General features: G+C 44.2%; 1 protein-coding gene and 1 long non-coding RNA gene across 2 annotated transcripts in view; one reads left to right on the top strand and one right to left on the bottom strand.

Moving 5' to 3' along the window:
• Positions 1–3,824, top strand: part of LOC137541330 (E3 ubiquitin-protein ligase TRIM69-like) — a 51,550-nt gene extending 47,726 nt beyond the window's left edge. The window contains exon 3 of the mRNA XM_068262580.1: positions 2,430–3,824. Within this exon, the coding sequence (XP_068118681.1) occupies positions 2,430–3,431 (1,002 nt within the window). The 3' untranslated portion in view covers positions 3,432–3,824. The remainder of the gene's footprint in view (positions 1–2,429) is intronic.
• Positions 1–24,338, bottom strand: part of LOC137541600 (uncharacterized) — a 203,522-nt gene that overhangs the window by 132,354 nt on the left and 46,830 nt on the right. Inside the window, exons 2-3 of the long non-coding RNA XR_011025227.1 lie at positions 19,614–19,654; positions 16,919–17,001 (exon numbers count right to left, since the gene is read on the bottom strand). This is a non-coding gene — a long non-coding RNA (uncharacterized lncRNA). The remainder of the gene's footprint in view (positions 1–16,918; positions 17,002–19,613; positions 19,655–24,338) is intronic.

Below are 24,338 nucleotides of genomic sequence, written 5' to 3'. Positions count from 1 at the left end.
TGAGGTAAGCCAGCTGCGCCTGAACCCACTCTCTCTGCCTGCTGTGTGGCTTTGTTATATCCAAACAGGACAAAAGGCTGCCCTTCCCCCTAACACATTCATCTAATCTCTACTCTCTCTGCTGTACTGGGAGTGTCCTTATTTAACGTGCAGGGGGTTTAGCTGGTTAAATGCTGGGCAACTACAGTAGAATCCTGTTATCATAAAACTCTGGGATGAAAAACCGCTGGCTGGGGAAACCCAGTGATCAGGTCCTGGACATGTGGCCATGCAATTGCAAATATGCAATTCATGGCCAGGAGGGCTAAAGTGAGCAACTGGTTTAGGAAAGTGCTTGGCCGGGTCCCTAGAAGTTTAAAATAAAAGGATTCCGCTATAGTAGCAAAATTAGCAATCACTTACCAGCCCTTTTTCCTGCGTAGTAGATTGCTGTTCTTTCCTTGACTCCTTCCTTGTTCCTTTCCTGCTGGATCTCTAAAGGAAGTCCAGCTTCCTCTCTTTTCCTTTTGTTGTTCCCTCCAGGTCCCTTGCCCTCCCTTATTTGGCACCTTGACCTCCACTGCCCTCTCTTGTCCAGCAGTGAGCTCACCAGCCCCCAGCCAGGTCATGCCCCCTTTGTCGCCCAGCTCCGCCTTGCTCTGGAAGGGGTTTCTTGTCACTGACTGTCCTCAGAGGAGCTCACAATCTAATCCCTACCACAGTTCTAGTCTAATATTTTCAATATAGGATTGTTTTGGGGTAAACCAGTTGACTTATTAGTATTTTTTTTAGGATGCAGGAAATGTCTGAAGTGTCTGAAGACAGAAACTCCATGCAGATTTTGCCCTGGCCAATGTTCAAGCCTAGGACTCAGCACTAAAATGCAGTAGTGCTACCCACTGAGCCTCTATTCTACTCATAGATATCTGCTCATCCATGTCATCAATTCTGACCCTCTACTACCCTTCCTCCCTCCATTCTACTTCTCTTCTCTTGTATCACTTACACTACAAATACACTGTGCTTATCTCCAGAATGGATTATGAATCAAACTATTAGGCCCAGTGCACACCAAAACCGCTAGCAGATCCTCAAAACGCTAGCGGTTTTTGGAGCAGATTTCAGAGCGATTCTAGGCATGTTTAGAGACATTTTCTAAACATGCCGAGCGTTTTTGTGAAGCAGATTACAAATCTTGTTACAGTAAAAGCTGTTACTGAACAGCTTCTGTAGCAAAAACGCCTGGAAAACTGCTCTGATCTAGCGTTTTTTCAGAGCGGTTAGTATTTTTCCTATACTTTACATTGAGGCAAAATCGCTTCCGCAAACCGCAAATGTGCAGCAGGAGGCACGTTTGCGGTTTGCTAAAAACCTCAAACCGCTGGTGTGCACCATCCCATTGAAATACATTAGCCAAGCATTTTCACAGACAGATGTTGTTGGCGGATCGCTGCTAAAACCGCTCGGTGTGCACTGTGCCTTAAACCACCTTACCATATCAATGGTATGATATACCCACTCCAGTCCTACCCTAACAGGTGGTAACATATCTGCATATCTCATAATGTTTGTGAAAAATTTTCTGAAAGGAAGAATGTCTTGCTTGATAATCCAATCTTGCAATGTGACTGACATTGGAACTTGTAGTGTGGATGCTGTATTTATTTGAGGTGCATACTGGAAGCATGTGCTGTATGGCATACAATGCTGATCATCCACAAGGCAAACTTAGACAGCTGCCTAGGGTCTAGAGATAGTTTAGGGGCCTGGTGGTTGCTAGCCCCCACCAAATCTAACTTAATGAGCCAGGTGACCATCAGTGGAGGGCAAAGTTTCATAGTTATCCTTCTCTGATGGCTTATATCATGTGTGAAGTGTTCTATAATGTATATGATTTTTGTTTTATTTTTTACGGGGGGGGGGGGGGGGGGCGCGCCACAGGATTTCTTGCCTGGAGTGACAAGAAGGCTAGAGGCGCCCCTGGTGATCAGAGGGTGTTTCTGATAAGCAGCTAGGCAGGGAATTAAAAGGAAAAGTAGGAATATATTATAGATAAAAAGAACTCCCAGCATTACACTCTGGCACTGTTTGGCACTAGGGCCAGTGCTCCTAAAGTATGTGATAACTCCAACCCATAACAGCAGAAAACGTTTTGCAAGTTTTGAATGCAGGATTAGCATCTTTATCACTTAATACACTCAGACCAGTTGCTGTTGAAATTTGACTTTTATGGTGACAATACCGCTTTAACCCATGGTTTATTTCTCTTTATTTGACTTAACTTATGGTTTATCTGTTCTTATCTGTTTTTCCTCATGATTTATCTCTCCTTATTTGTTTATCTCTTGCATTAACTCTCCATTTGTAAATCAACCCCCTTGTCTGTTCTATGAAGATTTCGACAGTTTGAGAACAGCTTTGCTTTAATTGTTTGTGTTCTCTCTACGCAGAGGCTCTCCAAACTTGACCTTCAAGAAAATGAAGCTGACATTACAGAAGAAGTTCTGTCACTGCAGAAGGCAGCCTGGGAATTATTTGAAGAGTTTGAGAGAAAATCACATTCAGTGCATTCTATTGCAGTCTTGAACAGAACGAGAATTAGCAATTTTTTTCAACATCTTCACAAATATCTAATTGATGAGGAAACTGTTCGGCTAGACAAAAATAAGCATAAAGAAAGAGAAACCTTAACTAGCTTGGAAGACAGAGCAGTCTTGCTTTCAGAGCTGTCTTCTTCCATAACAACACTGCTTTTCCAAATGGAAAAAAACAAACTCCTAATTAACACCAGTGAACAGATGCACATCCTCAAGGAGCAGCTGGTTGATTTGTCCAGATTTAGGATGGCATTGCTTGGCCGAGCACCTCCTTTACACATCCAGGATTGGAGAGGAATTAAACATGTTATGAAACCCCTGCAAAAACCCCTACATTTTGACCCCCAGAGTGCACATCCTAATCTTCTTCTCTCTAAAAACCTCAAGCAAGTGAGGTTCTCATTTGTACCACAAACTTTCACTTTCAAAAGGCAAAGCTATTTTGACACAGGGCTTTATGTTTTGGGACAACCTGGATTTCAGTCAGGTCAGCAATACTGGGAGGTGGATGTTGGTCATAAAAGCAACTGGATTATTGGAGTTGTGAAAGAGACAGTGCCAAGGAGGGGTGCCCAAGTTCTGGATCCAACTAATGGGTTTTGGGTGCTAAGTAAGCAGGAAGACAATGTTTACCTTGCCTGTGGACAGTCCTCTCCAAAGTCCATGTGCTCACCACTGAGAATTGGAGTATTTGTTGATGTTTTAATGGGCTACCTGGCTTTCTATGATGTGGATACCATGGACCTAATCTTTCAAGTCACAGGATGCAGTTTTATAGATAAACTTATTCCTTTTTTCTGTCCAGGAATTCCAGTAAAGGAGGAAGATTTAGGACCTCTAACGCTGCTGAACTAACTGACCTATAGTGATGGATTTAGCTGAAGCATCTTTTCCTTGTGTGGTTGATTCCATATCCCACTAATCTGGCAAAGATAATGAAACAGATCTTGGGGGGTTAATTCGGGTTATATAAGATCATCTTTAGTGTAGGGCAAAGCCTCATGCACACAGAATTTATGTTCCCTACATTTGTCAATCAATAATTTTGGGAAAGTGCTGTACAGACTCGCTGTTTGGTTATATAGGGGAGAAAGGTTGATGTGCAATGAATGAACAAGCATCATCCTGGGACTCGGGGTCCCAAGAAAGACAATGTGCTCATTCATTAATCATGTATTAGTGATCTGCCACAGTTATGAGGCAGCTGTAAACATAAACAATCATCTCATCTGAAGATAATCTGGTGTGCGTGTGTACAAGGTTTTGAGGATTAGCGCTAGGATGAAGGTGAATGTTATGGCTAGTTAAGGGTTTAGGGTTAGTGTAAGGTTCAAGTTTAGATAAATTGGTAAAGTAAGCATTAAATGAAGGTTATTGTTTGGGAGAATGTAAGCCTACGAGTTAAAGCTCAGCTGAACACAAAATTGAACAAGGCAAGGTCTAATAGTAATGAGATTCATAATTTACATAGTTACATAGTTACTTTGGTTAAAAAAAGGTGTACATCCATCAAGTTCAACCAGAAAAGATATAACACTAGCCTCAAACCTCACATATCCCTGAAAAACCCTTATAAGGCATGGTCGTATTAGCCCCAAAAGGAAAAAAAAAATCTTTCCTGACTCCAGATGGCACTCTGGCCTAGTGCACACCAGAGCGGTTCTGCTGCGGTTTGCGATCCGCTTGCGGGTGCGGATCCGCTAGGGTAATGTATTTCAATGGACTGGTGCACACCAGAGCGGGAGGCGTTTTGCAGAAACGCATACTCCCGGGCTGCTGCAGATTTTGGATTGCGGATGCGTTTCTGCCTCAATGTTAAGTATAGGAAAAATGCAAACCGCTCTGAAAAACGGCACTTCAGAGCGGTTTGCCAGGCGTTTTTTGTTACAGTAGCTGTTCAGTAACAGCTTTACTGTAACAATACATGAAATCTACTACACCAAAAAGGCTTCACAAAACCACAAAATGCTAGCTGAAACGCTACAGAAAAAGAAGAAAAAGCGTTTCAAAATCTGCTAGCATTTTGCGGATCTGCTAGCGGTTTTTGGTGTGCACCAGGCCTAAGATGGCATAAAATCCCTGGCTGACAACACCAGGAATTACCTAGTAATTATAACCATGGATGTCTCTTATTACAAGGAAAGCATCTAAGCCCCACTTAAATGCAGATATATAATTTGCCATAACTACTTCTTGTGGTAATGCATTCCACATTTTAATCACTCTTGCTCTAAAGAACAGTTTCATAAATAGATGGCTTAAACTTTTTTCTTCCATGTGCAGATCAACTCTCCTAATCCTTTGCACAAGCCTAGGGACAATAAGCTCATCTGCCAAACTTTTATACTGCCTCTGATGTATTTATACTTGTTAACTAAATCTCCTCTAAGGCGTCTTTTCTCCAGAATTAATAAGCCCAGTTTATCTAACCTTCCCTGGTAAGTGAGACCTTCCATCCCTCTAATTAATTTTGTTGCTCATCTCTGCACCTGCTTTAAATCTGCAATGTCCTTCCTGTAATGTGGTGCCCAGAACTGAATTCCAGATTTCAGATGTGGTCTTACAAGAGAGTTAAACAATGGCATTATTGTGCCAGCATCCCGAGTTCTTATTTCCCTTTTAATGCAACCCAAAATTGTATTTGCTTTAGCTGCAGCTGCTTGGCATTGACTACAATTATTTAACTTGTTGTCGTTGAGTACTCCTAAATCCTCTTCCAAGTTTGATCTCCACATCTGTATCCTGTTTAATATGTATGGTGCTAGACAGTTGGTACGACCAAAATGCTTACTTTACATTTTTCAACATTGATTTTTACAAAAACAGCAACATTACTTTCTTCTTTATCTACTAGGTCATTAATAAATAATTTGAAGAATGCAGGACCCTGTACTGACTCCTGTGGGTCCCCACTGCTAACAGTCACCAATTTTGAATATGATCCATTGACCACAACTCTTTGCTTTCTGTCCAATAGCCAATTCCCTATCCATGCACACAGTCTTCCCCAGTCCTTGCATCCTCAACTTTTGCACCAGACTGTTCTAGGGAACACAAGAAAATATAGTTATAGAAGCAGTGTATTTTACTGTATACCAGGTTCATGACCCAATTGTGCTTGGCAAGCTACACCTGTTGATCCTGGCACCGGTGGAAGGAATTGGTGCCTGACACGGCTCTCCCCTCTGGAGGCAGGGAGCCGATCGTGCTGTTTGGCTGGCTGGGGGAAGGAGGGATGGGTTAAAAGAATAATAAAGAAATAGCAACATTTATTTAAAAATAAAGGAAATACATATTTGTATAAAAACAAATAAACATCTCAACAGGGATCATAGCCCACCAACAGAAAAAATGGCCTGGTCACTAGGGGGTTTAAGCCCCGGGTCCTCAAGTGGTTCAAGGGGTCAAAGCAGAAAGTTTTGAATCAGAATAAAAGGGGTTGAAAAGTGAGTTATTTGAATAATTAAAATGCAATGATTAAAAATGTCATTTTTTTATGTCATGGTATATTTGTTTACATCTGTGTACTGTATTCTGATAGTAAAGTTTACCATCAGAGAGCGATCTGTGGATCCCCTTGTATCACAGGTGCTGTGCGCATTTGGAGGACATGACACTGGTGAGTCCTGATGTTCATTGGATAGCTCTGTTCAGAGTAAGTTCTCCATCAGGTCCGTTTTTGACATGGCGGACTGTGATTGGCCCCTTGTGTTTTGGGGTCAGTGATTGGTTTATTTGAAATGATGATGCAGTATATAAGATGTTTGTCATACACTGTACTTTGAGACTGTCATGGCTTGAAAAAGGAGCTAGTTTACTACTCCGAAACGTCGCACTTTGTATATGACGGTCTTATAATAAACTAAAAGAGCCTATTGGATGGTGCCGGCTGGATCTTTTTTTATTGCTATACTCAGGTGGTGTCTGAGTTCGCCGTGGCACATCCACAGATCAAGTTTATGGGGTTGTGCTTTTCTACACTACTAGCATCATGTCTGATGAGAATTTATTCAAACAATATAACTGGTATAGCAAAATAAAAGGTTTTCAATAAGAACTATTCCACAATAACATCCAGTTCTTGTCCATATAACAGTCAAATAAAAGTGCAAATACAAAAGCATGTCTTGCTGAACAGGTAAAGATGCATTAACTTTTCTGCTGATCTTTATAACTGCATAGATTCACTGTGACACATGGTTCCAGCATGGCTGACTGCAGGTAGTCACTAAACACACATGTGGCTGCACACTAGCTCAAATGCATTTACAATAAACACTATATTACCACATAACTGTGAGTTATAAGGCTTCATATGAACAGAACACACACATTGCATATTGGCTGTGAGGCCTGATCGGCTTTTCTTCTGCAAATCACTAAAATAGCTGAATGGCTAGTTGCCTAACATATAACACATATAGCACTGAAATGGCTGAATGGCTAGCTGCATAATATATATATATATGTTACGGCCAGAACCTGAAGTTTGGCCACTTCTAGTTCTGGCCGGCCAATGTGCGAAGTGGTCGCTGCGCTGCGGCCAATGTGAGGAATGAAATGAATCATGTAACATTTATGTATCTTCGACCGCAGCGCAGCGGCCAAACGTATCTCAACTTAGTTATTTTAATGAAATTAAGCCGGCTTTTTCTCTGCCTCTCCCTCTCTCCTCCCCCCCCCCCCCCCCGCCTCTCTCTCCTTCTCTTATTATGGGCAGCACTCATGTCCCCCTCCAGAGTCGTTCGTCGCGCCAGGCAAAGCAAAGCGGGGAGGCTGCAGACATCGCTTCTGCCAGCACCCGCTCTGCAGGAACGGCAGGCTTCCCCTGTCGCGACGAACGACTCTGGAGGGGGACACGAGTGCTGCACATAATAAGAGAAGGAGAGAGAGGCGGGGGGGGGGGGGGAGGAGAGAGAGAGAGGCAGAGAAAAAGCCGGCTTAATTTCATTAAAATAACTAAGTTGCGATACGTTTGCCCGCTGCGCTGGGGCCAGAATATACATGAATGTTACATGATTCATTCCATTCCTCACATTGGCCGCAGCGCAGCGGCCACTTCGCACATTGGCCGGCCAGAACCCGAAGTGGCCGGCCAGAACTAGAAGTGGCCAAACTTCGGGTTCTGGCCGTAACATATATAACACATATACACTAAAATGGCTGAATGGCTAGCTGCCTAGTATATAACACATACAGCACTGCTCAGTTTATCCACAGCAAATATCTGCTTCACATACATTTATCATGTTCATAAGTTGTTCATATAACATACAATAACTGTCTAGTAATCACTTAATTCACTTTGAGCTTAAAACATGGATAAAATACCTGAAAAAGGGGAGTTATAAATAAGGACTCAATGAGCATGCTTCCTCTGTCTGCATCATGTCTGATGAGAATGAGGGAGCCAGGCCAAGAGCCACCCCTTAGGTACTTTCCCCAGGTCAAACTAGTTGCTAAACATAAACAGACTCAGCCAATAGATAGCCCAAATCCTGATCCTGTATTTCAGCCTGTTATTTACATAGATATTTCAAAGAAAAGGATTCTTTTCCAATAGCTAATTGGGAAATTACTGCTTTACAGATTTTTACTACACAAAAATCAGTCTATTACATCAGCCACAAGAAATCGAGCACTAACAGGTCTGTGGTGCCCTTGGTTCCTTGCCTTTAGATTCAAGTAGAAAATTATGGGAATATGACGGAACACAGCAGCATACAGTAAGACCTAGTCCCATACGCAGTCTCTCCAAGCCAATCAAAACAATCTGTCACGCTAGTGCTTCCACCAATAGGCCTTATAAATCCATCCACTGTTCTCAGGATGTCCTCTTTGTCTCTTGTGAGCAAGTTAGCAGGCTCCAATATCCACAGAGTGTATGTGAAGACAAAAGATAAACAGGGACTCCCTCAGTGTAGAATAAAAGTATATAGGCAGGGTCAGACTGGGACACTGAGTGCCCACCGAGGAAGCTTCAGCCTGGGGCCCATCCGCTCCCCTCCTCCTCCCCCCATCCCCTCTCCTCCCCCCCCTCATCCCCTCTCCTCCTCCCCCCCCCCCTCATTTTGGGCTCACATACACATGTACTCTAGAAATTTTGCATGACTTTATGGTAGGAAATAGATTGTGAGCACTTCTGAGGACAGTCTACAATAGGAATATGTTCACATGCGCACCGCAACAAAAATAAATGGGTGTCACCACGCACTGGAACATCGGCGTGGTCATGATGCAGACTTAAAAAAAAAAAAAAAAAGTAGCGGTGTTATTCACAGAGATTAGGTCCGACCAGATACATTTTAGATAAAATATTCAAGTAGTTACATGCCTCATGATAATTCATCAACTAGTCAAATGGCAGCAGATTTTCCGACAAAATGCAATCAGATTGGCGGCAGATATCCCAACAAAACGCAATCAGATTGGCAGCAGATATCCCCCCACAAAATTCAATAAGATTGGCGGCAGATTTCCCCACAAAATGCAATAAGATTGGCGGCAGATACCCCCACAAAATGCAATCAGGTTGGCGGCAGATACCCCCACAAAATGCAATCAGGTTGGCGGAAGATACTCCCACAAAATGCAATCAGGTTGGCGGCAGATACCCCCACAAAATGCAATCAGGTTGGCGGCAGATACCCCCTCAAAATGCAATCAGGTTGGCGGCAGATACCCCCTCAAAATGCAATCAGGTTGGCGGCAGATACCCCCACAAAATGCAATCAGGTTGGCGGCAGATACCCCCACAGAATGCAATCAGGTTGGTGGCAGATACCCCCACAAAATGCAATTAGGTTGGTGGCAGATACCCCCACAAAATGCAATCAGGTTGGCGGCAGATACCCCCACAAAATACATTCAGGTTGGCGGCAGATATCCCCACAAAATGCAATCAGGTTGGCGGCAGATACCCCCACAAAATGCAAGTTCACCCCAGCTTGGAAGGGGGGGCAGCGGGCACAGATCGTCGGGGAGGGGGGGAAGCCTCCCCCCTCTCCCAGGGCAGTGATGCGCGCGCATCCACCGGCATTAGGCTCCGCCCACTCGCAACGTCAATCCGCCGGCCAATTAGCAGCGCCAGCGGGTTGTTAACCTCCGATCTGCCGCAAAGCAAGCGTATGATACGCTTTGTAATGTACACAAAGCGTATTATACAGGCTGCCTCCTGCCCTGGTGGTCCCAGTGATCAAGGAACCACCAGGGCAGGAGACAGCCCACTTGGAAAGCACACAAGAATGCTGATCCTGCCCCCCCTGCCCCCTGATCGCCCACAGCACCCTTCAGACCTCCCCCTGATCACCCCCTCAGACCCCTGTTTGCACCCAATCACCCCCCTAATCACCCATCAATCACTCCCTGTCACTATCTGTCAACACTATTTTTTAGATTAGTTCCTAATCTGCCCAGGGCCGGATTTGTACTTTCCAGCGCCCTAGGCCAGCTGTCACCAACCGCCCCCCCCCCCCCCCCCCATTCTGTCCAACTCTGACTAGTGATCACTGGTTTACATGGGCTCCTGTCTGTTTTGCTGCTTTGCCCCCCCCCCCCCCCGTTCAAAGAAGCAGTGCATGCTCTGTCCACTCCATGTAATTTTGCACTCCAGCCTGGATGCACAGCAGCCGATAGTGTTCTGGGCTTGCATAATTCAGAAATGATGCTCATATATGAGCAGCACTTGTCAAGTACACATACCCATAACACTCCCAGCCTCGGCTGCTGTGCACATCAGTACAGGAGTGCGTAATAACAAGAAGCCCGAGAGGACAGAGCATGCACTGCTTCTTTGTCCTTTGTGCGACTTGCTTCAGTCAGAGTCACAAACAGGTGATGGTGCAGCGCAAAGGAGAGAAACCCATCCAAAGCAGAACAGGTAAGTAGAAGGATCCAACACTACACACGCTGGCATAGATGTCGTGTAATGCTAGGTACACACGATGCAATTCTGAGATTTACTGTCACATCGATTGTTTACAATGTCTGATCTGATTTCCGATCAATTTTTCAATCGATTTTCCGTTCATTTCTATGAAAAAAATCATTCAGAAAATCTATCGGATAGCAGATGGGACATGTTGGAAATAGTCGATCTGACAGTAAATCTGTCAGAAAATTGCATCATGTGTATCTAGCATAAGCTCAGGTGTACTTTACACAGTGACAATTTAGCACTTGGGGCAAGTTAAGACAGATCTTAATCAGTCAGCAGGAAGTTTTTACGTTTTGTAATAGAATGATAATATTTATTGGCTAACCAAAAGAAAATAGTGAGCCTTTGGCTAATGAGTCATCTTCAGACTTTGTTCCTGTATACAAGATGTAAGATGTTGGGGAACCCAGATATATATAAAGTCAGCAGGAGATGCATACATTGTTTTGTAAATATAAATAAATGTAATACAGTTGTCATTCTGTTTCAAAACATCCTGCTTTCACTGATGGCTAAAACAGAACAATGCTTTGCTGCTTCTAAAACATGTCAGGAAAGAGTTAAACTGTAGCAAAGAGAATGTTGTTGTCAGGAAAGAAAACAAACCATAAATCTTACAGGTCTCAGGTCTTTAACAGCTCTGACCAAGTAATAAAACATCAGTCTGGGGGAGAAGAGAGCTGATAATTCCTGTCCGTGAATGCGTGCTGCATAAAGAAACTAATCTGAACTCAAAAGTTCTACTACTTGAGCCCATATATTTTTCTTCTCACAGCAGCTTGTATGTCCCCACTCATTATACTAAGGACAAGATCCTCAGATGACAACACATGCTGACTGTCATCACACACACTCTGCAGTGAGAGAGATGCAGGGATCTCTGGAATTCAGGCAGAATAGAGCAAAGCAGAAGTGATTTACTTTGACATGTGACCTCTTATCTCTCCAAGTCCAGCGCCCTGCTGAATTTTATCGCCCTAGGCCTTGACCTTTGTGGCCTTTCCAGAAATCCGGCCCTGAATCTGCCCCCTGGGGGGTCCTGATCACCCCCCACACTTTCAGATCCTCCCCAGACCCCCCCCCCCCCCCCGTGTACTGTATACATCTATCCTCCCCTGTAATCACCCACTGATCACCTGTCAATCACCTGTCAATCACCCATCAATCACCTCCTGTCACCACCTGTCACTGCCACCCATCAGATCAGACCCTAACCTGCCCCTTGCAGGCACCTGATCACCCTCCCACACCCTCAGATCGCCCGCAGACCTGCCCTCAGATCACCTCCCAAGTGCATTGTTTACATCTATTCTCCCCTCTAATCACACACTGATCACCTATCAATCACCCATCAATCACCACCTGTCACTGCTACCCATCAGATCAGACCCTAATCTGCCCCTTGCGGGCACCCAATTACCCACCCACACCCTCAGATCACCCTCAGACCCCCCTCATCACCTCGCCAGTGCATTGCTTGCATCTAATCACACCCTGAATCACCTGTCAATCACCCTGTCACTACCTGTCACTGCTACCCATCAGATCAGAACCCTAATCTGCCCCTTGCGGGCAACCAAACACCCGCCCACACCCTCAGATTGCCCTCAGACCCCCCCCCTTATCACCTCCCCAGTGCATTATTTACATCTGTTCTCTAATCACCCACCAATCACCCCCTGTCACCACCTGTCACTGCTACCCATGATACCCATCAGATCAGACCCAATCACCAGCCCACACCCTCAGATCGCCCTCAGAAAACACCCCCCCCCCCCCCCGATCACCTTGCCAGTGCATTGCTTGCATCTATTCTCCCCTCTATCACACCCTGATCACCTATCAATCACCCCGCCTCCCCCTGTCACCACCTGTCACTGCTACCCATCAGTTCAGACCCTAATCTGCCCCCTGCAGGCGCCCAAACACCCGCCCACACCCTCAGATCACCCTCAGACACCGCCTGAACACCTCCCCAGTGCATTATTTACATCTGTTCTCCCCTCTAATCACCCACTGATCACCCATCAATCACCCCCTGTCACTGCTACCCATCATACCCATCAGATCAGACCCTCATCTGCCCCTTGCGGGCACCCAAACACCCACCCACACCCTCAGATTGCCCTCAGACCCCCCTTATCACCTCCCCAGTGCATTATTTACATCTGTTCTCCCCTCTAATCACCCACTGATCACCCATCAATCACCCCCTGTCACCACCTGTCACCCCCTAGCACACCTACCCATCAGATCAGGCCCTAATTTGCCCCGTGTGGGCTCCTAATCACTCGGCCAAACCCTCAGATCCCCCTCAGACCCCCTTCCGATGGCCTGACATATCATTGCTATGCTGATGACACCCAGCTATATTTGTCATTCAAACCTGACGTCACAGACCCTACTCCACAAATAAACGCATGCTTAGCTGAGCTTCAGGAGTGGATGAATAATAATTGGCTAAAACTTAATGCTGACAAAACTGAGGTTCTTGTTATCGAGGGCCAGGGCTCAACAGCAAAGCTCCAGTCTCAACCAACACCGCTAAGGATAGGGAGCTCGGACCTGAACAACTCAGACTGTGTGCGCAGCCTGGGAGTACTGATTGATGGGAAATTAAGCTTCAGGAATAAAATCTCAGCTGTTGTGAAACATTCCTTCTTTCACCTAAGGAATATTGCAAGGATTAAACACCTAATTCCTTCAGAGGATCTTCCAACCCTAGTTCATGCCTTCGTCACATCAAGGTTAGACTACTGCAACGTCCTCTACACAGGCCTGCATAAGAAAGACTTACGCCGCCTGCAATTAGTACAGAATGCCGCCGCAGGGCTGTTAACGAGCCAACCCCGCCCTTGCCACATAACACCAAGATAAAACAAGAAAAGCTTTTGGGCTCGTAGTGTCAACAAGGAATACAAAACTTTTTATTAATTACAGCACCGATATACAATTTTCAAAAACTATGCAAGCATCACAATTGTCATCACAATACAAAAGGTTAAAAACAAGAGCTCAGCAGAAAACTTCATAAATCAGCTTGTCCGCAATTGTATGTGCTCACAGACGTATAGCGTGTATGGCATACTTAATCACATACTTCCAACACTCGCCCGCGCATTCACCTGTAAATGCACCGTGCCCGGATAGGTAAAAATTGTTGGGGGGCCCCCTTAGAAAAAACTCTGCAATAGGGAGAAAGCTTTATCCACTTAATTTCAATGATGGTGGCAGCCACATCCTGTTTATATACCCGAATTGCACATGGTATTGAGCTGTAGCATAGGGGGATCTCACCAACATCCAACGTGATGCTCCGTTTCAATCCGCAGTGCCGCCTCACATGAACCCAGCTGATCCTAAGGGTCCTATCGCTCCTGCTCAATCGCAGCAGGGGATTCTCTTGTGATGATTCACCGGCAGGGGAGAAGAGCACGCCAGGCCCGGAGCAGTAGCGGGCACACGCTGCTGTGAAGCGATCAGCTGATCGAAGCTCCGCCCACCGACGCGTTTCGAACCGCCCAGGTTCTTTGTCAAGGTGTGGCTAGCTCCTGACATGTCGCCCCTTTTAACACCCGTATCACGCCCATCCACCAGCAAATAACAGGAGGAGAGACAAGCCAGGAAGGGGAGGGGAAGGCAGAGTGGAGGGGAAGAGAAGGCTGCACGTCCTAGCCAATTCCTAGATATTCCACTCCCCGAATCATCATAGCTACAGAGTCCAGCAAAGCATCAGACACTCCCACCACCTGAAGCAACAATACAATCCAAATGAAGGAGTTTAGTACAGGGAATGTGTCAGTTACCACAGTTCCAGTTTCTCCCATCAAATTTCACGTTCAAAGTAATGTTCATGTTCCATCAAATAGCAGCGTCCTCATTAGATACAGGCATCAGTGCATGTCTTTTTATTGATTTGTGTGCGGCAGGCAGCGGCACAGCTTAAAGAAGGCACGGTGCATTTCTAACATTCATTGCGGGACCAAGCATATTCACATTCCAATGCCGAAATGACATGGCTTAAAAAGGATCCATTCATCGCAACCATTGGTTTTTATAAGTGCCATAAGTGCCATAGGGTCAACCATACCTTGCTACCTTCAAGAAAGGTGAGAGGTCCAACTTTGTATTCAAACCTCTAGGGCTCACCGTGTCAAGTTTGAATATCCACATTGAGTCCTTGCAGAGTAACACTTCATCAAAGTCACCTCTACGGCTTGAAATGTTGAGTTTATATATCCCTTTTACAGTTGTACCCCTCAAACTATTCCCATGAACCTCTCTGTAGTGCTCCGCTATGTTGGTCTGACCTTTCCCACCTACAATGATAGCTAGGTGTTCCAACACCCGTTCCTTTAGGGCCCTCTTAGTCTTCCCTATATATCTAAGATGGCAGGGGCACTCAATCATGTACACTACCTTCTCACTGTCACAGTTTATGAAAGCTCTTATATCATAATTGGTAACACCTAGTCTATCCTGGAAATTTTTGGTCCTATCAACAAATGGACATAACACCAACCCTGAGCTCACTCCACTGGCTACCGATAAAATGGAGAATTCTGTTTAAGATTGGCTTACTCACATTCAAATCCTTGCACAATCTGGGCCCTGGATACCTGAAGGACTTGTTGCAACTACATCACACCCCCCACAATCTTAGATCAAAAGGACGTAACACCTTGGTCACCCCCAGAGTCCACCTCAAAACCTTTGGAGACAGAGCCTTTTGTCATGCTGCCCCTACACTTTGGAACTCCCTGCCACACCCAATCAGGACAGCCCCATCCCTGGAAACATTTAAGTCTAAACTGAAAACCTACCTTTTCAGTCTGGCATTCATGAACATCTGACTATCTCCTCTGTAACACAACCCAGCCTGAAACCCTGTATTAATCTGAGACACAGCTATGCGCTTTGAGTCCTATGGGAGAAAAGCGCTTTACAAATGTTATTGTATTGTATTATATTCCGATCACCTCCCCAATGCATTGATTGCATCTATTCTCCCTTCTAATCACCCCCTGAGACACCCATCAATCACCTCCTGTCACCACCTGTCACCCCCTAGCACTCCTATCCATCAGATCAGGCCCTAATCTGCCCCCTGCGGGCTTCTGATCACCCGGCCAAACCCTCACCTGCCCCACCGCAGTGACAGTATTTTTTTTTCTGATCACTGCTGGTCTCTACGACTTGATTGTGGCTGAGACCAACCGTTATGCCACACAATACGCAACCGCCAATCCAAGAAGCTACCATGCCCAGCCTTTTCGGTGGAAACAACTCCAAGTTTCCGAACGTAACATTTTTTTGGGCCTTCTCCTTAACATGGGTCTAGTCAAAAAGAATGTATTGCGGTCTTATTGGTCTACGCACCAAATACATCACACGCCTATGTTCTCTGCTGCCATGTCCAGGTCACGATTTGAGAACATCCTGTGCTTCCTGCACTTCAGTGCCAATACAACCTGTCATCTAAGAGGCCACCCTGCTCATGACCGGTTCAACAAAATTCGGCCCCTCATAGACCACCTGTCAGCAAAATTTGCAGATGCTTATACCCCTGAACAGTCATTTTGAGGAATTTAGTTTCCAGGCTACTCTTCACGGTTTTGGGACCCTAAAATGCCAGGGCAGTATAGGAACCCCACAAGCAGGACCGGGGCGACACAGAGGCCCGAGAGGCTCCGGCCTCTGAGCGGCAGGTCATCAGGTCAGGATCAGGTCAGAGGAGCTCACAATCTAATCCCACCATAGTCATAGTCTAATGTCCTAACATATTATTATGTATTTATATAGCACTGACGTCTTCTGCAGCACTTTACAGAGTACATAGTCATGTCCCTGACTGTCCCTAGAGTTGCTCATAGTACAATCCCTATCATAGTTATAGACTAATATTTTCACTATAGGATTGTTTGGGGGAAACCAGTTGACTTATTAGTATGCTTTGAAGATGTAGGAGAATATGAAGTATCTGAATGAAATCTGGGGGCACTTATATCTGGCTTCCTATATTGGGGGAACCTATACCTGGAGTGATACTGGGGGCCCCTATACCTGTACCTGGCTACCTATACAGGGGGCACCTATAACTGGTTACCTAAAACTCATAGCAACAAAAAGACTTCAAGTGATCTCCACTACTGATGATTACTGTATGTGTGCCAAATGCAGTCCTGTGGAGCAGAATCAGAATCAGTTTAATCAGAATCAGTTTAATCGCCGAGTACGACAGGCGTCGCACACAGACTTTTTTGTGGAACACACGGCATGGAAATTTGTTACAAAAAGAGCATTTAGACAATAAACAGACAGTGGTATACAGTAGAATGCAAAAAAAATAACAATAATAACTATATAGTTTTGACAATAGCAAGATTACATAACAGGCATAACTTACAAAGGGTGCAACGTGATTTGGACAGCAGTGCGAGACTAGCGTGTTTCGTGAGGGTGGTAGCTCGAGTTCAGCAGGCGGACAGCCTGGGGAAAGAAAGTATTTAAATGTCTGGTGGTTTTGGTAGGGATGGATCTGTAGCGGCGACCCAGTGGCAGGAGGTCAAAGTAACGACTGCCGGGGTGGGAAGGGTCGTTCCGTATTTTATTTGCTCTCGACCACAGTCTGGAGGTGTGTATAAGGTCCAGAGGTGGAAGGGATGACCCAATGATTCTCTCTGCGGTATTGATTACTCTCTGGAGCTTGAGTCTGTCACTCGCAGTAGCACCTGCATACCAGACGACCAGCAGCTCACTATATACACCCCCCTGTAAAGAGGCACAATAACTGAGATGTGGCTGATTGGGGGGGGGGGGGGCGCACTTGGGCAGGTCAGCCTCTGTTGGTGGTAGACCTTGTCCCGGCCCTGCCCACAAGTGACCCCATTTTAGAAACAAGACACCCTATGGTATTCCGTTAGGTGTATGATGAGTTCATAGAAGATTTTATTTTTTGGCACAAGTTAGTGGAAAATGACACTTTGTGAAAAAAAAAATAATAAAAATCAATTTCCGCTAACTTGTGACAAAAAAATAAAATCTTCTATGAACTCACCATACTCCTAACGGGATACCTTGGGGTGTCTTCTTTCTAAAATGGGGTCACTTGTGGGGTTCCTAAACTGCGAAAAAGTGTCACACATGTGGTATTGTCGTACTCAGGAGAAGTAGCATAATATGTTTTGGGGTGAATTTTTACACATACCCATGCTGGGTGGGAGAAATATCTCTGTAAATGGACAATTGTGTGTAAAAAAAAATCAAACAATTGTCATTTACAGAGATATTTCTCCCATCCAGCATGGGTATGTGTAAAATACACCACAAAACACATTATACTACTTCTTCTGAGTACAAAAAAAATGGGGTCACTTGTGGGGTTCCTATACTACCCTGGCATTTTAGGGGGCCTAAACCGTGAGGAGTAGTCTAGAAACCAAATGCCTCAAAATGACCCGTGAATAGGACGTTGGGCCCCTTAGCGCACCTAGGCTGCAAAAAAGTGTCACATGTGGTATCGCCGTACTCAGGAGAAGTAGTATAATGTGTTTTGGGGTGTATTTTTACACATACCCATGCTGGGTGGGAGAAATATCTCTGTAAATGGACAATTGTGTGTAAAAAAAACAAAAAATTGTCATTTACAGAGATATTTCTCCCACCCAGCATGGGTATGTGTAAAAATACACCCCAAAACACATTATACTATTTCTCCTGAGTACGGCGATACCACATGTGTGACACTTTTTTGCAGCCTAGGTGCGCTAAGGGGCCCAAAGTCCTATGAGCACCTTTAGGCTTTACAGGGTTGCTTACAATTTAACACCCCCAAAATGCCAGGACAGTAAACACACCCCACAAATGACCCCATTTTGGAAAGTAGACATCCTAAAGTATTCAGAGAGTGGCATGGTGAGCCCGTGGCAGATTTCATTTGTTTTTGTCACAAGTTAGCAGAAATGGAAACTTTTTTTTATTTTTATTTTTTTGTCACAAAGTGTCATTTTCCACTAACTTGTGACAAAAAATAAAATCTTCTATGAACTCACCATGCCTCTTAGTGAATACTTTGGGATGTCTTCTTTCCAATGGGGTAATTTGGGGGGTAGTTATAATATCCTGGAATTCTGTTCAGGTGCTCAGAAAAGTCAAAGATGCTTCAAAATGGGAAAATTCACTTTTTGCACCATAGTTTGTAAACGCTATAACTTTTAACCAAACCAATAAATATATACTTATTGGATTTTTTTTAATCAAAGACATGTAGCACAATAAATTTGGACAAAAATGTATATAGAAATTTTACTTTATTTGAAAAATGTCAGCACAGAAAGTTAAAAAAAATCATGACAAAATTCAAGTCTTTTTTGATGAATATAATAAAAACTACAAATCACAGCAGCAATTAAATAGCACCAAAAGAAAGCTGTATTAGTGATAAGAAAAGGAGGTAAAATTCATTTAGGTGGTAGGTTGTATGACCGAGCAAAATAAACCGATAAAACTGCAGTTGTCTGAATGGAAAAAAAGTGTCTGGTCCTTAAGGGGTTTTATGACTGCAGTCCTTAAGTGGTTAACCATCCCGCACATGTGTCCACACTGTCTGGTCTAATTTAGCATAATGAATTTCATTTTTATGTGAATTTTGCAATGCGAAAATACGCTTAGGGAAGAGCTTCAGGAGGACAATTTACATGCAACATCTATTTCCTATATACACATGAATAAATTAGTATATGCACATAATCCTTTTGATGTTGCATGTATATAGCTGTCTGTACCACCTGCCTGCAAACTAACAGGATGTAAGCTCGACGAAGGCTGCAAGGCCAAAAGCTTGTTTATTCTTATTCATTTTTAGTTAGCCATTAAATGGTATCATTCTGATTTAAAACTTCTTGACAATGCAAGATAAAAGGTTAAAATATAACCTATAAAACATTATAACGCTCACATCCCTATGTAACAAATCTAAAATTCTCAATATACAATGATGTCCAAAATAGTCCATAAACACATGAAAGTTTCATTGCACATATCCCTATATAAACTCCTCTGCTGCCATCCAGTGGCTAAATTACATATTGTAGGTGTCCTACCTCAATCTTCATCATGTCATTTTTGTTTTTTCAGGAGTATGCTGAAAAAAAAGGTTAAAATCAATATTCAGTCCAGTTCCATATTGTTTCCTCCCCAAAAATATTTAACCACCAGCGGTCTCTGCCCCCTTAAAGGGAACCCGAGGTGGGAGGAAAATGAAAGTTGCCATATTTATTTTACAATGCAAGATAAAAGGTTAAAACATAACATATAAAACATTATAAGACTCCCATCCTATGTAACAAATCTAAAATTCTCAGGACACAATGATGTCCAAAATACATATGAAAGTTTAATTGCAGATATCCTTATATAAATTCCTCTGCTGCCATCCAGTGGCTAAATTCCATATGGCAGTCTATTCGAGGTTTTTATCACATACTGTATATAGTCTTTCAATACATATTGTAGGTGTTCTACCTCATCTTCATCATGACATTTTTGTTTTTGTGGAGTATGCTGAAAAAAATAAATTAAGGTTAAATCAATATTCAGTCCAGTTCCACATTGTTTCCTACCCAAAATCTTTTAACCACATAAGTACCAGTGGTCTTTGCCCCCTTAATGGGAACCCGAGGTGAGAAGAAAATGGAAGCTGCCATATTTATTTCCTTTTAAATAATACCAGTTGCCTGACAGTCCTGATCATGTCTGACTTTTAGACCCTGAACAAGGATGCAGTCAGCAGCTAGAGCTCCAAAAGCCTGCCGTCCATGCTGTATCCTCCCTGCAATGCCACGCTCATGGAAACAGGAAGTAGTGTGGGCATTGCAGAGAGGATAGAGCGTGGAAGGCAGGCGGCTGGAGCTCTAGCGGCTGATGAAGCCTGTGAAAGCTGTATCTTCCGCCACAAGAAATGGAGCTCAGTGACAGGAAAGGGCCCTGAGGTAAGTTGCACATCCGACCCACCCACCTCACTAGCCAAGAAGCAGAAGCACCCAGCCCACTAGCTATCAGCCAGAAGCACCCACCCACCCCACCAGCCACAAGCACTCACCCAGCCACCCATCCTACCAGCCAGAAGCACCCACCCAGCCACCCATCCCACCAGCCAGAATCACCCATCCCACCAGCCAGAAGCACTCACCCCACCAGCCAGAAGCATCCACCCAGCCACCCATCCCACCAACCAGAAGCACCCATCCACCAGCCAGAAGCACCCACCCCACCAGCCAGAAGCACCTATCCAGCCACCTATCCCACCAGCCAGAAACACCCATCCAGTCCAGGCAGAAGCACCCACCCATCCCACCAGGCAGAAGCACCCATCCACCAGGCAGAAGCACCCACCAGCCAGAAGCACCCATCCCACCAACCAGAAGCACCCTCACCCTCAATTCTCTCACAAGTCCTTACTCATCTCATTACTGAAGCCACGAACTGTGCAGTCTATCTCATGTGTGTCATGTGACTTGCACAGAAGCAAGCACCTGCCCGCCCCATCTCCAGTATGTATTGTTATGCTCTTGCATGTAACTGCAATAGCACTAGCATATTATTCTTTACTGATTAAAGCATCTTAGACCACTCCTGTTTTCCTGTATTCTCTGCTGATCTCTAGCTTAGTATTAGGCCTCGTTCACATTAGGCAACGCATATGGCCGTACGCTTGGGACGCAAGCGCACATTGACGTAGGAATAGAGGGTGCAGAGGTAGCGACCACATCAGGGCCCTTGGGCCAGAGGGGCCCCAAGGGGCCCTCCATTAACCACAGTATTCACTCTTTATTGGTCCTGTGCTGATAATAATCACTTCTAGAGATGTTTTGAATAGTAGTAATCATTATGCACTGTTCTCCATCCCCTTATTGCACCTCTGACACTGTGGTTGTCCTTGATTGGTTTTGGTAAGCCGTATCATTTGTTATGTATATAGCACTTGGGGGTCCCATGTAAAACTTGCACAGGGGGCCCACAGCTTTCTTAGCTACGCCATATGCGTTGCCGTGCATTGTGCTGCTGATCCCACTCCCATGGGCACATACATGGCAGATGAAATTCAATGTTGACAAATGTAAAGTCATGCATTTTGGTCGTACCAATGGTCTAGCACCATACAAAATAAATGGGATACAGTTGGGAACATCAAACTTGGAGAAGGACTTAGGAGTACTCATCGACAACAAGTTAAATAATCGTACTCAATGCCAAGCCGCTGCAGCTAAAGCGAACAAAATTTTGGGATGCATTAACCTCCCTAGCGGTATGGACAGAAATGTCCGTTCAAAAAAACATGCTGTGAACAGTATAAACATGCATATACATCAATACTCTCCTGCACTGTATACTAGACCCTTGCTTGACACATTTTAGCAAGTTACAGGAAAAAAAAAGTTTAAAAAATAAATTTTATCACTGTTTGCACAGAAATCCTGGGGAAATTGAACGCTGGGAAGGTTAAAAGGGAAAATAAAACTCGAGATGCTAGCATAATATTGCCCCTGTTTAACTCTCTAGTAAGGCCACATCTGGAATATGGAATTCAGTTCTGGGCACCACATTACAAAAAAGATATTGCAGTTTTAGAGCAGGTGCAGAGACGAGCTACAAAATTGATACATGGGATGGAAGGTCTCGCTTACCAAGAAAGGTTAGATAAACTGGGTTTATTTAGTCTAGAGAAAAGACGCCTTAGAGGAGATCTAATTAACATGTATAAATACATCAGAGGGCAATATAATAGCTTGGCGGATGAGCTTTTTGTCCCTAGGCCTTCTCAAAGGACTAGAGGACATGAGCTGCGCAAGGAGGAAAAACGTTTTAGCCATTTATTTAGGAAAGGGTTCTTTACAGTAAGAGTGATTAAGATGTGGAATGCATTGCCACAGGAAGTCGTTATGGCAAACTCTATACCTGCATTTAAAGGGGGCTTAGATGCTTTCCTTGCGTTGAAAGACATCCATGGCTACAATTACTAGGTTATGCCTAATGATGTTGATCCAGGGATTTTATCTGATTGCCATCTGGAGTTAGGAAGGAATTTTTCCCTTTTGGGGCTAATTGGACCATGCCTTGTGGGGTTTTTTTCGCCTTCCTCTGGATCAACAGGGGTATGTGGGGGACGGGCTGGAGTTGTACTTTGTACTGGTTGAACTCGATGGACGTATGTCTTTTTTCAACCAAAATAACTATGTAACTATGTAACATTCATTACAGTGAATGGGATCAGCAATGCACTTTGCCAAAAATGTGTGCAGCAGTGCAATAGTGCGTCGCTTTTTTCTTTCATTTGGAATATAGAAGGTGAAGAGTCAGAATTTCCTTGTAATCTGGTTTCATAGTGTGGCAATTCTCTCACTCTGTTCTCCATAACAGTCACTGGGGCACAAACAAATTGAATATTCCAAATAGGGACCCAAGCAGTACAAAAAAATCCTAATAGAAGTTTTAAACTTTTCTTGCAAAACTAAAAACAGTGGTTACCCTATGTGCAGGAATTTCTGTATGTAAAGACCTTTCTTGCTTCCTATTCTTTGAGACAGTGGAAGACCAGATAGTAGGGATATATTCCCTACACTGTGGTAAGGAGCACATACAGTGGGATGCAAAAGTTTGGGCAACCTTGTTAATCATCATGATTTTCCTGTATAAATCGTTGGTTGTTACGATAAAAAAATGTAAGTTAAATATATCATATAGGAGAGACACACAGTGATATTTGAGAAGTGAAATGAAGTTTATTGGATTTACAGACAGTGCACAATAGTTGTTTAAATAAAATTATTCAGGTGCATACATTTGGACACTGTTGTCATTTTTTTTATTCCAAAACCTTTAGAACTAATTATTGGAAGTCAAATTGACTTGGTAAGCTCAGTGACCCCTAACCTACATACAAAGGTGAATCCAGTTATGAGAAAGAGTATTTAAGGGGATCAATTGTAAGTTTCCCTCCTCGTTTCATTTTCTCTGAAGAGCAGCAACATGGGGGTCTCAAACAACTCTCAAATGACCTGAAGACAAAGATTGTTCACCATCATGGTTTAGGGGAAGGATACAGAAAGCTGTCTCAGAGATTTCAGCTGTCTGTTTCCACAGTTAGGAACATATTGAGGAAATGGAAGACCACAGGCTCAGTTCCAGTTAAGGCTCGAAGGGGCAAACCAAGAAAAATCTCGGATAGACAGAAGCGACGAATGGTGAGAACAGTCAGTCAACCCACAGACCAGCACCAAAGACCTACAACATCATCTTGCTGCAGATGGAGTCACTGTGCATCGTTCAACCATTCGGTGCACTTTACACATGGAGATGCTGTATGCGAAAGTGATGCAGAGGAAGCCTTTTCTCCACCCACAGCACAAACAGAGCCACTTGAGGTATGCTAAAGCACATTTGGACAAGCCAGCTTTATTTTGCAATAAGGTGCTGTGGACGGATGAAACAAAAATTTAGTTATTTGGGCATAACCAGGGCCGGATTTCTGGGAATGCCTCCTAGGCACGTGACTAGGGCGGAGCCAAGCAAGAGGCGGGTGGCCGGAGAGCAGTCTTTAACATTCATAAGCAGCAGCACAAGTCGTCCCAGGCTGCTCCATCTACAGTCACAGCACAATTAATCATTCATCATTATGCTCTGATCTGAAGCCGCCTCACTCTGCACCCTGCTGTGCTGTGTGTCTGTGTGCAGTGGGCGGCTACAGACCAGGAGAAGTGCGGGTATCAGTAACGGACAATAGCCCAATTACGTCCTGCAGCTGAAGGAGGTCCACATGGCTGCTCCTG

The sequence above is a fragment of the Hyperolius riggenbachi genome, chromosome 12 (assembly GCF_040937935.1).
Source record: "Hyperolius riggenbachi isolate aHypRig1 chromosome 12, aHypRig1.pri, whole genome shotgun sequence".
In the NCBI taxonomy this organism is placed as follows: Eukaryota; Metazoa; Chordata; class Amphibia; order Anura; family Hyperoliidae; genus Hyperolius; species Hyperolius riggenbachi.
Note: the sequence above shows the minus strand (reverse complement) of the source record. Positions and strands in the feature narration are given on the sequence as shown.